Source organism: Nicotiana tabacum, chromosome 21 (assembly GCF_000715075.1).
Source record: "Nicotiana tabacum cultivar K326 chromosome 21, ASM71507v2, whole genome shotgun sequence".
Classification (NCBI taxonomy): Eukaryota; Viridiplantae; Streptophyta; class Magnoliopsida; order Solanales; family Solanaceae; genus Nicotiana; species Nicotiana tabacum.
Genome location: NC_134100.1, coordinates 20702649 through 20715840, shown reverse-complemented (window position 1 = coordinate 20715840; position 13192 = coordinate 20702649). Strand labels below are relative to the sequence as shown.

Below are 13192 nucleotides of genomic sequence, written 5' to 3'. Positions count from 1 at the left end.
GTTATTTGCCTAAAATAACTTAGTTGTAATAGAGAAGTATGTTGGTTTAATCATTTGAATCCGTCGTTTTTATTTTTAGATTTAATTCATGTTCATATTATGTTTTGTTGATCTTGAATCCGAAATTTGTATAGTTTGATTTCTAGTTTATCATTTATGATTACTTCTTGAATTTGTCTCATAATCTTGTTTAAGTTTAATATAGGAATTGTTTGTTGTAATGTTGTTAGAGTTGATTTTAAGTTCAATATTATTAGATTTAGAAATCTGAATATACTTGTTTGTTGTTGTTGTTGTTGAATCCGAAAGTAGGATTGTTTGTTGCTAAAATATTGTTCAATCAAATTTTAGTTGTTCTTTGTTGTTCAATTTGTGTTCATGTGATTTGTTGTTGAAATGTTGAAGAAATCATGTTCATGTGATTTGTTGTTGAAATGTTGAAGAAATCATGTTCATGAAATTTGTTGTTTGAACATTGTTAGAAATTAATCATATTGTCTATATTTTGGTTAAGTTTGATTAATTGATGTGTTATAGCTGATGGGTAGTTTGGTAATTTATAGTACTTTCGGGGGTAAAATAGTAATTTGTAATAGGGTCGGAGGGGTAGTTTAGGAATTGTACATTTTGTATTTGTTTATATGAAGCATGAGGGACAAAATGTAATGGGGTGGGTTGTGATATAGTTGTTTAATATAAAGGGGGGACAAGACAAAATTTAGTGGGAGGAATCTTGTATTATTTTATGTTAGGCATGGGGGACAAAATATAATGGGGTGGTGTGATATGTTTATTTAATGTAATGGGGATGAGTGAGAAGATAATGGGTTGGGTAGAGAAAAAGTATTGATTTTAATTAATTGAAAGATTTATGGGATGGGTTATAAGAAGTTTTGAAATCAGAATAGGGAGACAGACAAGAAAAAATACACATACAGATAGAGAGAAAAACGGACCGAGAATAGAAGAGAGAAAAAAAAAAGAGCTGAACATTTAAGAGAAAGAAAAAATTCCGAAAAATATTTAAGCTTTCAAAATAAAAATAAAAACTAAAAAATCTTCTGCTTTCTTTCTTTGTTTGAAATTAGTATTAATGGTTGTTGTTTCATTCAAAGCTTAAAGCTTTTATTTTTGGGATTACTACTCCACCGGTCTGTTACTAGGTTGTTACTGTTGCTGGGCAGTTGTTGCTGTTGTACTGTTATTACTATTGCTGATTCTCATCTTCATTTTCTTTTCCTTCCAATATCAGGTATATATCTATAAACTCATGTCATGCAAAGCTTTCTACATGACAAATAAATGAAGTCGAATTGTAATTTTGTCTTTTACTCATTTAAGTTCGTTAGTTTAAATTTCAGCTTTGTTTCATGTTGGTTAACTAGTAGTGAGTTCGACACGATGGCTATAAGTTAATTGTCTTATTTTGAAATTCGTATAAAAGCTTTGTAATAATGTTATCCATTTCGAAATCTCATTAGTATAGTTATATTTGAATTGTCAAAATAGGGAACATGGCAGAAAGTTGGCCATTAATTTTATTTTGGGATGTCATTAGCTCAGTAAAGAATAGTGTAGAAATATCAAAAACTATATTATTAGCCTATTTTGTCAAATATCAGATTTTGTTTAAGGCTAGATAATGTTAATGGTATTTCGTTCAGATACGGCATAATAACGGTTATATGAATAGCCATGGTAGAAATGTGAATTGATATAATCCGTCCCGTTTATGATTTTGGAATATGATGAATGGTTCGTCTTCTTCCATTACGTTGCATGTGATGTCATTTTATTGAATCGACTTGTAGAATAATTCTCTTTCTTACCAACAAAGGGTCCTCCTATTTTAATTCACTTCTTAAAAAATAATGTATAAAAATAATGTCAATAATTCTTATCAAAGGTACATTTAGTGACTATAAATAGCATGCGTAGGCCGAGAATAAAAATTGGTTTGATTTTATCTGTCATCATAAGCATATTAACCGAATAATTATAACTTTGGACTAAAAACAAGTAGATGAGAAGGAGATATAATTTCTTCGAAAACTGTTAGTTTGTTTATCAAATTAATTCTTTTTCCTAGTTTTATATGCAATTCACTTTTTGGGTATGCATATATTGTATTTACGGAAAAATAGTATTATTAATCCCACATTTATTTCTACCCTTTTAAATTTGAATGGCTTGGAGAAATATAATTCTTACGCAAAAAAAATATAATTTGCGGTCAACATTCAACAATTTGTGGAAAATCTATACTAATATTAAGAATATTTTGCGTGATTAGGGATGCGTTCGCGTAACCTGATTATATTTCTAAAAGCAATTCGGATTATGCGTTCGCGCAACTTCGAGCGAACATTTAATAAAAAGGGGGCTCATCGGAGAATATCAATATTAATTTCATATAACCCGAGATGTGCAGTTCACTATTTAATCATACAAGAGCGACAGACGTTCTTAATTTTATTTTAAGCACAATTTCGAACTTAAGTCTATTTTTATAATAAAAAAATTCGAAAAAAATAATTATTATATTATCAATATCATTGTGTATATGTACGCGTGACACGATTTTTCACGTTAAAAAATATATAATATATAAAACGAATACACGTACGCGTGATTCGATTCGAAGAATGGTCTTTAATTATAAACAATCTAAACAGAAGCGGTAACAAAATCATGCAATAAAAATGTAAAATCGAGATAATTAAGCCAAGAATAAAAACAGTTAAGCGACCGTGCTAAAACCACGGAATTCGGAAATGCCTAACACCTTCTTCCGGATTAACAGAATTCCTTATTCAGGATTTCTGGTTCGCAGAATAATAAACAGAGTCATATTCTTCTCGATTCAGGGATTAAAATTGGTGACTTGGGACGCCTTAAAAATCCCAAGTGGCGACTCTGAAACAAACAAACAAATCCCGTTTCGACTGTCCTTTAATTGGAGAAAACTCCCTACGCCCCTCGCGGGCGCGGAAAAAGGAGGTGCGACAATTCCTGTTTTTTTTAAACTCTTATCTTTAAGACCTTAAATGTGTTTGAGGCATGCTAATTACATGTTTACTTGTGGAGGGATTTGTGAGCCACTTATTCGCCTTTGTATGATTCCTTTATGTGTAGTCCTATTTGTTATGTATGTCGCCTAGCATTTTGTCCTTTAAACCTAAGGGTTCAGCCTAGTCCTTACCTCGTAGGAATAGTGGTCCTAAATACCCTCTAGGACTTATAGGATGGGATAGGTACAACACGCAATAAGCTTTTGTGATCCAATCACGCGTTTAAATAACCTTTACGGGATGGTAAGGGTAGAATATGGAGATGATGACCGATGCGTTAATATCACGTGCGACCCCTCTTTTGAGGAGTGATTGTTGGGTATTGCATTGAAGTGATCCATATTAATCACAAACCTAGGACCCCTTTCCCCTTTACTTGTTAATCTTTAAGCTTTCTTTTAAAACTAATTTTCTATACTCTCTACTTCTTCAACTCTTAAACTTGTTTGCAAAACTATGTGAAGCCCTTTGCTTTATTTTTCTACTTGTCTTCTTAAAGTCACAATTGTAGCATGGTCGAGAACCACACTTGTGGATCCTGAGAGGTGCCTAACACCTTCCCCTCGGGATAATTCTAGCCCTTACCCTAATCTCTAGTTTTCCAACTCAAGCTCTTCTAAAAAGTGTCCTAATGCACTATAATCATTAGGTGGCGACTCTTGAACTTCTAAACCCAATTCTCGAAAGGGAATAGAGTTGTCCTCTTAATATCGTATATTCGATTTCTGACCCCACGGTTAGAGAAAAAGGGGGCGTCGACACTCTACTGCCTCAGTGTCTGTAGCATGCATCACTCGAAATATCTTCTGAACCTCATCAATGAAGTTTTGCGGATCCTCATCCTTTTTGGACCCTGTGAAGACGGGAGGTTTCATGTTGAGGAATTCCCTAGACCTGGAACTACCTGTCTCATGAACATCACTTGTTCCTTGCCTTTGAGCCTGAGTAGCAACAATTTGGGTGAGCAATTGGATAGCTCCCCTGACATCCATGTCTGAAACACTAGGCACTGAGCCCGGTGCAACCCCCTGGGCCGGAGTGTCCTCCTCTTGAGCAGCATTAGTTGTGGGCCCCTGGCTAGTAGCTGAGGCCCTCCTGGTGTACTTTCTTTTAGCAGGCATTTTTCTGAAATACGCAATTCGCACGGGTTAGAAAGATTCCTAAAAGCATAGCTCTAACTGCACGATCTAGAGTATGAAAGAAATGGAACAATCCTAGATGTCTTGGTGGTCAACTATTTACATGCATGGCATGCACACACACATAAAAGAGACTCCACTGGACTCGACTTCATAGAATCCATAGGACTTTTGAACCTAGGGCTCAGATACCAAGCTTTGTCACGCCCCGAACCATGGTCTGGGCGTAACACGACACTCGGTGCCTAACTGCATATGACCGAGCGAACCAACTGCATGGCTGGATCAACATGTGGTATAACTATGAGCTAGAGGTAAATATAAAACATGGTAATCTACTAAGGAGTCTGACTGAAATACCATAGATGCGGAAAATACTGAAAGGTCTGCCAGTATAAACAAGTAGCCGACAAGGCTAACACATGAAAGCCTACTAATATTTGACTGACTGGGTTATAGTCTACGAAGCCTCTAAAGATATACTGAAAATACTAACTGTTTACCGGGACAAGGTCCCCGGTATACCTTATTAACTGAAATACTATAATGACTAAAACAAAAGAGAGATAAGGCCTCAGAAGACTGGGGCTCATCAATAGCTGATACGATGTCCTAGCAAGCAGAATCGTCAACCTAAAAATCGTTACCTGCATCGCGAGATACAGGCCCCGGGCAAAAGGGACGTCAGTACATTTGAATTGTACTGGTATGTAAAATAGCTGAACAAAAGAACTGTAAATACTGAAACTGAAACTGAACTGCTGGCTGATAAAGTGATAACTGAATAAGGAAGTAAGGATGTGAATACTCCCTCTTCTGAATAATGAACAACCTGTTTAACTGAATATTAAACTGCGGCCTCAGGCCCAATATGTATATATATATATGCACAACTGCGGCCTCAGGCCCATGTATACGTATGCATAACTGCGACCTCAGGTCCAAAATGCATAAAGCATAAACTGTGACCTCAGGCCCAAATACAGGTGTTCAACATTCAAGAATATAAAATCAGGAACTGAGAATCATATTACAATACATGATACTGAAATAATGAGCCATACCAAGTTACATGATACTGGATTAGTGATAGGATTGACTGAGATGAGTATTCATAATAAGTTGATTTATCATAACTGAAACTCATAGAATATCGAATGATTATGAGACTATGCCATCTAGAGAATAGAAGTTCTACTACTATTCAGGGAGCTGAGGCATAGTTATTTTCTGAGGAAACTGGTAATGGTCATAATGAATGGGACGTAGGGAGAATCATGGACATTCCCAAACGTAAAGAGTTAGCCTTACATACCTTAACTTCCTGCCCTTGAGCGTAATACAATGTTTGTCAACCCTTTCAACTTTAATCTATAGCAATACAAGTCAAAGGGATTCCATATTAGCTATGATGCTCATGTTTTGGTCACTTAAGCATTTTATCAAACACTTGGTCAAAATAAAGCTTCATAGTCCTTATTAATGGTGTCTCTACACAAAACAACCCATTCTCTTATTCCTAGATAAATTTTAAAGTCTCAAATGATTATATCAACATTATTCTTCATCACCCATAATGTAAACAACACCCTTATCCAATAATCAACACTCAACACCCCAATCCTATAATCGTTCATGCTTTTCTATCAAACTCATCAACTCATATCTCATGAACTAGGGTTTATAATCATTAAACAAATGCTAGAATCAATTAGAGGGTGAAGACATTACCTTTTTGAAGTTCAAACCCTTTGAATTCGAGTTCTAGGCTTCCTTCTCTCGACAATGATGTCCCAATAGAATATCTAATGATATGGAGGGTTTACCCATGTTAATAAGATGTTGGTAAATTAAAATTAACTTAGAATCACCATTAGAACTTACCTTGGGTGGTGGAAGGACCCTTAAGAAGTTAGGTTTTTGAGAGTTCCTCTTTCTAGAGCAAGTTTTTATGTTTTGGGGGTATGGGGGACGAAATATAGCTTTAAAACGACCCCTCCACTAGCACGCCCGTGTATCTGGAGGCCTGCCCGCGCTAAACGGCAGTAACACTGCCTCAAAATTAGCGCGGCCGCGCTACCGGCGCGCATATCACATACTGTTCTGTAGAACGCGTATAACTTTTTGCACAGAGATCCGTTCGGGCTCCATAATATATAGTTGGAAATCTATTTCAAAGGCCTACAACTTTCATGCTCTAAGTTTTCCCAAATTCCTTACTTATTTTCACTAAAACCTGCTGGAATACGAACCTTCTGCAAACTTAGTCGATTTTGTCAAATCTTATACATCTCACTTTCCATCTTGATTTTGAAATAACTATTTTCACCCATAATCATCCCGATGGGACCTTACATGTTCAAGGTATAACCTTACCACTCATTTAACACATTCACACCTAAGACGAATTAACGGGGTGTTACATTAGGTCTGCGTAAACACTACCCTTTCCAGACTTCACTTGTGAAATTTTACTGGGTCGTTGTTGTTGTAATAGCCTGTTTGACTGTGCGAAAAGTGTTTCTCAAAAGTGCTTTTCAAAAAAGTACTTCTAGCGAGAAGCAGTTTGTTTTTCGCTAATCAATTTGAAAAATATTTTTAAGCAGCAATTAATGTTTGACCAAGCTTTTAAAATGTGCTTTTAAGTTTATTTCTTAAAAGTAATTTTTAAGAAAAATACTTTTTGGGACAATCTAATTTTTTGTGCTTCTTAAAAACTACTTTTGTTTCTATTCAAAAGAACTTTTTTCTTTAATCTTCTAAAAGCTTGATCAATCACTCTAACTTTGGGTAAAAATGCTTTTGGCCGAAAAAAATCTATACTATATTAAAAGCACAAAGGCCCTTAGCGAAATGTCGTTCGCTTTTTTTAACCTTTAAAAATAGAGTACACACTAGACAGAATAGTTATTTAACTATTTTTCTAATATTAAGGACTTCAAAATCACCTAAATTTTTTATATTATCTTTTTCCTTATTTAACTATATAATATACCATATATGTAAAAGAAATACTAGGAAAGTCAAAGTAGGAAGCTAGCGTGTACTTAGAAGTCGGACTCCTTTAATTCTTTAGAATTTTACTATTTTAGTAAAAATAAAGTGACATTAAATGGAAGGGAATAAGCAGGGGAAGCAAATAAAGTCTCCTGCCGTGAGAACTCCTTATTCTTTTTTTTTCTTAAATTCAAAATGTCACTCTTTCAGTGTAAATATTCCAAAGGTTATTCACTATCAACGACTTTACAACAAATAACTTAAAATAATTAAAGGGTACATGTACATTAAAATTTACCAATAAAAGAATAGATTTAATTTTAACTCAAAAACTATTGAAATTTTCTATACATCATAAATCAAACCTATAAATCATAAATCAAACCTATAGACGTAACATGACGAGCAAAATATATATCTATAAATAAGTTTACAAAAGACAGGAATATAATTTTCAAAATAATTATACTTATATTATAGTAATAATAAATGATAATGTATTTTAAATTTTTTGTTAAACTTATACATATCAAAGCACAAACCCAATAGATAATTAAAGCATAAATAAGATACCGAAATTTATATATCTAAATTAATAGTAATATATTGTACGTATTTCTTTATAAGAAATTTAAGGATAAAATAGTAGAAAATAAAGTATATTATAAATAAGTCATCATTTTTAATGTTTTCCTTTTCTGGCATTCAGTCAAATGAATGATAGCCTCACTATATTTTTTTATTAAACTATTTATCGCAAATACTAACCCAAACGTAAATATTTTTCAGACTTTGTAATTTCAAGTTCACAACTATTGAAGTCTCCTAATACATCGTAAATTAAAGCTATAAACATATTAGGACGAGTAAAAATATTATCTATAAATAAGTTTACAAATAATAAGACTACATTTGAAAATAATAGTTATAGTAATAATAACTATAATGTACTTTAATTTTTTGCCGAATTTTTACATGTTAAAGCACAAACTCAATCAGATAAGTGAGCAACAACAACGATCCAGTAAAATTCCACAAAATGGGGTCTGAAAATCAGATTAAATGAGCATAAATAAGATATTGAAATTTACATATCCAAATTATACTAATAAATCATATGTATTTTTGTAAGAATTTAAGGATGAAATAGTAGGGAAAAAATGTATTGTAAATAAGTTGTCATTTTTTCCTTTTCTTGCATTTAGTCCAACAAATGATGACGCCTCACTATATTTTTTTTATATTAAATTATTTATTGTAAGATTAATTCAACGGTAGTCATTTTTAGACTTTATATTTTCAATATTAATTTTTTGGGAGCTATAAGACCAACTTTTTTATTCTCTTTTATATTTTGTTTTCAATATTAAGTCACTAAAATAACAATAATTTTCATAAGACCACATATTTCCTTATAAATCACCATAAAACATCTAAAAACTTATGTCGAACATGATTTCTTCATTTATTGAGCCAACGAAATGGGAATAACATTCAGCATTTTCTAGAATATTTCTTTAACTTTTATTATATAATTCATATTAGTCAAATACATAGTTTGATAATATTTACGTAATTTTTAAAAAATTATGTATTCATTAATATAGGTACACGCGCAACGCACGTATCACTCTAACTTTGGATAAAAATACTTTTGGCCGAAAATTTTTTTACCAGAAAGAAGCACGACCTAACAAGCTATAGTTCTATCAAAAATAAGCACTTTTGATTTCCCAAAAACATGATCAAATAAGAAATTAGTGAACTTCTCTGATCTCTCTCTATGTATAAAATTTTATTTAAATTTTATCTACTTGACCCGAAAATAATAAATTGAGTTCAAACTTATTAAATCCAAAAAGAGTATTTAATGCAAGATATGTTACTTTAATTTTTAAGTACTAACATTAAATTGTGATAAATATTTACCTAAAATGGGACGGAGGTAAATATAGGGCCATGGAAATATATACTGTGAATCCTGGACTTTAATAATCTCAGGAAAATAGGCCATTTGCCATAATTGTAGGGAGAAAAATAATAGTAGCTGTTGTTTTCCTCTTTCCGGCGCCACCTTCAAGAGGTGATAGGGATTTCCCATTCCCTTGGTGCGGACTAAAATTGGGTTGTAGCCGACTCACGCCCACTGAATTGCGGCACTAATCCAATGAGTTCGCTCATTTGTCCCAAACCTCGTCGTCTTGGGGATCCCATTAGCCATTCTAACTGCCTTCCCTTGAGGTAATTATTTCTAATCCTTGTTAATCCCAATTTTTCAAGATTTTAATGACCCATTAATGTTCATGATCCTCTCTTTAATGGGTCTTTTTTTTGTTTTGTTTTTTTTGTTTTTGGTTTGATGGTGGAAAAGAAATCAAGCTGAGACCTTTGTTTCAAAAGGTGGAGCTGAACTTATTGATCTCATTCTCAAAGAGGTATGTTTCCCTTCACATTTCTGTTTACCTTGTTCCTGTTTACGTATCTAGCCACAGTACAATGACGAGAATCTATGTGGATATTTTAATTACTTAAGATATTTTTTTTCTTCTTTATAAATGAATATGAGACCTGCTCAAATCAAAGCAAAAAGTGAGTATTTTTAAATGGGGACGGTTGTGGTAGTGACAGAGGCAGTATTTTCACCAAAAGTATTTAAAAAATAAAAAGAGTAAACATGCGACAAAAGCCAAGGGGATTCAACATCTAATATATATATATATAAAAGAAAATTGACCTTGTGTACACAAGTATAATTTTCCGGCAAAGATTGGGATAGGTTAACAGAGAATGTAGGAATAGTCTTAACTACGATGAATCTTTGAATAATGAATCTGCCATGAGGTGCAGACCTTTAGATTCAACATGATATAGAACAGAATGGACACAGAGGATTCATGTAGCCGATACGCGACTAGTTTCGGGCTAAGTTGCTTGAGTAGAATTATATTGTTTCTATAGGAATTGGCTTAACTTCTCAAGGATGTAGCTTTTATGCATGTAGTGATGTCAACATTTTCTTGTTTGTCAAAGCTTCAGGATCTATGGCAATCTGTACATAAAAGCAGCTGATGTATATTTAAAGCTACAAGTTTGGCCGAACCAAGTAGTTTTAGCGCTCAGACCCTTTTCATGTATCAAGAAATCTACTAAATATGTAGAAATATTAAATTTCGAACCCAGTAACTTAATGATTAGTGGGTTCAGTGGCATCCCAAACCCATAAACTTCATGCCTTCATGAAGGATGTTTATATTATAAATCTTGCAGTGTTTGAGTTAGTTGGCTTTGCATTATCTTAGACGGTTCGCATACTGTCATTATGAAAATCATCCTCATCGCCGGCAGTGTGTGTAGAATTCCAAGCGACATAACACAATTTTACACTCTCAGCATGTTGCAATTTTGTCAATCTCATTTTGATGTTTTCATGAGACAAATTGAAAGTTGAGAGTAGTTGAAACTCCAATCAAATGATAATTGGTAAATGATTGCAATGCCCCTGTCGTTCTGTTTATCCCACTTTAATACATGCCAATATTCTATCAGCCAGCTAGGTCTGCCCCGATCATTCCATACATTATTTTACTTCATAATTGTTTTAACCATCTTGATATCAAAAGGTCCTTATGAGAATACTTAATGTGCCCTAGCAAATATTTCTAAAAGGGGCCGTATGGAAACACAATTATGATTTTGTGCATTTTCTAGCATAATTCAATCCCAAAGCACGATCTTTCTCCTAGCGCGTACCACGATTTAATCCCATGCCACATATTCTTGAATAGGCCCGATGAAAAAAATAGAAAGGTCAATAGATTCAAGTTAGCTTATGCCAATTGCAGAACGTAGAATTTTTTTAATTTGTTGGTTATTTGTTCTTTCTGTGTTGTTTAATGATATGTTGGAAATGCAATGTTGATAAATGCACTTAGCAAATTTGACTCCGGTGGAGCGGTATGATGCTCTTGTTAGTGTGTTGGTTTAACTGATTTGGGCTGTATATTAATTTGACCATTCTCCTGATCACATTCAACTGTCAATTTGTCTATGTGACCCATGTACACACATGGCTGTTTCTTTTGTTGCTTTATCTCAAAAATGTGCCACTGATTCAACCTGCCATTTTTTAAAATGATCTTCATGGTCTAACAGGATGGTGTGGCTGCAGCACAATACACATCTGATCTGTCATCATCCCCTCCTTTCTTCTCTGGTTCACCGCCTTGCAGGGCTATGAATCCATTAATCCGTGATGCTCATTTTACAAACGAAAAGCAACCCCGTTTTTCATCATCACCAAGATCATCTACTTCAGCTTCATCTTCACCTTCATCAAGTTGTAAAGGAAGGTGTTCAAGGGCAAGACTTGGGCAAACTCAATCACCAAATAGAATAGAGGGCTTCGACTGCCAAAACGCTCGCATGGCTGCCATGGCTTAAATCTTCCTTACTGAGCAGTATATAAAGTCGACAGTTCAACACTGTATATAGAATATCTGACTAGAAAACAACAACAAAATTTTGGAGTATAATTAGCGATTTGTTAGAGGGGAAAGTCCTGGTTTTTCGTTAATATTATTGTGCAACGATGTGGTTCCTGCACATTTATTTGAAATAAGGTGGTTGAGAGCTGATAATTTTGTTTTCGGGTCTAGTCTGTAAATGCTCTCAATTGATTTTGGTGCCACAAACTTTTTGACAATTTGAAAACTTGTAGTATTGTATATATGTGAAATTTGAATAGGAAGTGGTGATTTTCATTTCATTTCTTCCCTTATCTTGGATTCTTGGTGTTTTTAGTTTCTAAAGACTTGTGTAGAATGGTGAGAGGAAACGAGAGACAAAATCGATCAATTTTGTGTTCCACGAGTCTCGTGCTTGACTTGAAAATAATCTCGGTTTCATGCTAAGCCTCAATTCTAAGTAGATGTGTTACCAAAAACATGGTTAAAACATTCTCTGTTTGATGCTACGTCTCAATCCCAAGTTGATGTATGACCAGAAAGATGGTGTAGACTGTAGAAACAAAGCTTAAGAGCATACATGATGCTGCCCAGGGTTGAATTGGAGGACCTTTAGTGTGTAATACCAACATGATAATCATTACACCACAGCATCAGTAGCCAGGGGCGGATCTAGTGCAAACATTACGCGTCCATGTAAATCAGTAACTTTTGGTTTAGACCCTATATTTGTACTAAAATATTCATTAAATGTATAAGAATATTTAGTTTGAAATCCGGTTCATTGGTTCGATTATCATTGTATTTTAACTTGAGATCATTGTAGAACTCATAAATTTAAAATTCTAGATTCGCCTCTGCCAGTAGCTGAATTGAAAGTTCTGTTTTGTTAAACTCAAGTACAACTCTTAACTAAGATTAACACATTTCTTAAATACAAGCTACTAGATTATCTCCTTGTGTCTCAGAGTGTGAAATAAAGAAGATCGACGCCACGCTGCCCAGGATCAATCGCTTGTTTTTTTTCTTCTGATTTTTCATCCGGTGTGCGCGTGAATTCAGATCCACATCGAGAAGTCCTACATTGAAGGATATCGCATTTCCTAACAAATGTGACTTATTATCCGGAGCTCGAACCCGAGACCTCTGATTAAGGATGAATGATTACTTGCTACTTCACCACAATTCTTGTTGGTAATTACTTATTTTCGCAATAAATACCACTGTGCAAGCTAAAGAGAAATGAGACCCTTTGTGACAATTGCTGGAGTTTCATGAATTGGAGAGCTATTCTTCTTATTAGAGTCTCTCAAACATGCAAGTCCAAGAACTTGTTGTTTTAGTTCTTTACCTATCTAGCCCTTCAAATTTCTTGTAGTTTGCATCACTTTAAATTTCTCTGGATAATGTGCTCAAGTAATATAATATTATATGAGTATTTGATTTGAAATTATTTGAATTCTTATCCTTTTTATCTGCAATTTCTACAATTGTACGTGGCCAAGAAAAGTTTAAGATATTT

The 13192-nt window shown here is 33.9% G+C and overlaps 2 protein-coding genes across 2 annotated transcripts in view; one reads left to right on the top strand and one right to left on the bottom strand.

Annotated features, from left to right (window-relative positions):
• LOC107766570 (uncharacterized) overlaps positions 1-4192 on the bottom strand; it is a 42005-nt gene extending 37813 nt beyond the window's left edge. The window contains exon 1 of the mRNA XM_075241737.1: positions 3834-4192. Coding sequence (XP_075097838.1) covers positions 3834-4192 — 359 coding nt within the window. The remainder of the gene's footprint in view (positions 1-3833) is intronic.
• Positions 4193-9169: 4977 nt separating this feature from the next.
• LOC107830359 (uncharacterized) lies at positions 9170-11972 on the top strand. The gene is made up of 3 exons (XM_016657888.2): positions 9170-9448; positions 9579-9642; positions 11360-11972. Exons 1-3 carry the CDS (start codon positions 9375-9377, stop codon positions 11645-11647), a joined length of 426 nt encoding a protein of 141 aa, XP_016513374.1. The 5' UTR covers positions 9170-9374; the 3' UTR covers positions 11648-11972.
• The last annotated feature ends 1220 nt before the right edge of the window (positions 11973-13192 follow it).

What these genes read in the sequence shown, in the direction of transcription:
- LOC107830359 (XM_016657888.2), top strand. Translation starts at nt 9,375, where the DNA reads ATGAGTTCGCTCATTTGTCCCAAACCTCGTCGTCTTGGGGATCCCATT. An exon ending in TCTAACTGCCTTCCCTTGAG is followed by an intron (nt 9,449 to 9,578) that starts GTAATTATTTCT and finishes ATGGTGGAAAAG; the next exon opens with AAATCAAGCTGAGACCTTTG. An exon ending in TTGATCTCATTCTCAAAGAG is followed by an intron (nt 9,643 to 11,359) that starts GTATGTTTCCCT and finishes ATGGTCTAACAG; the next exon opens with GATGGTGTGGCTGCAGCACA.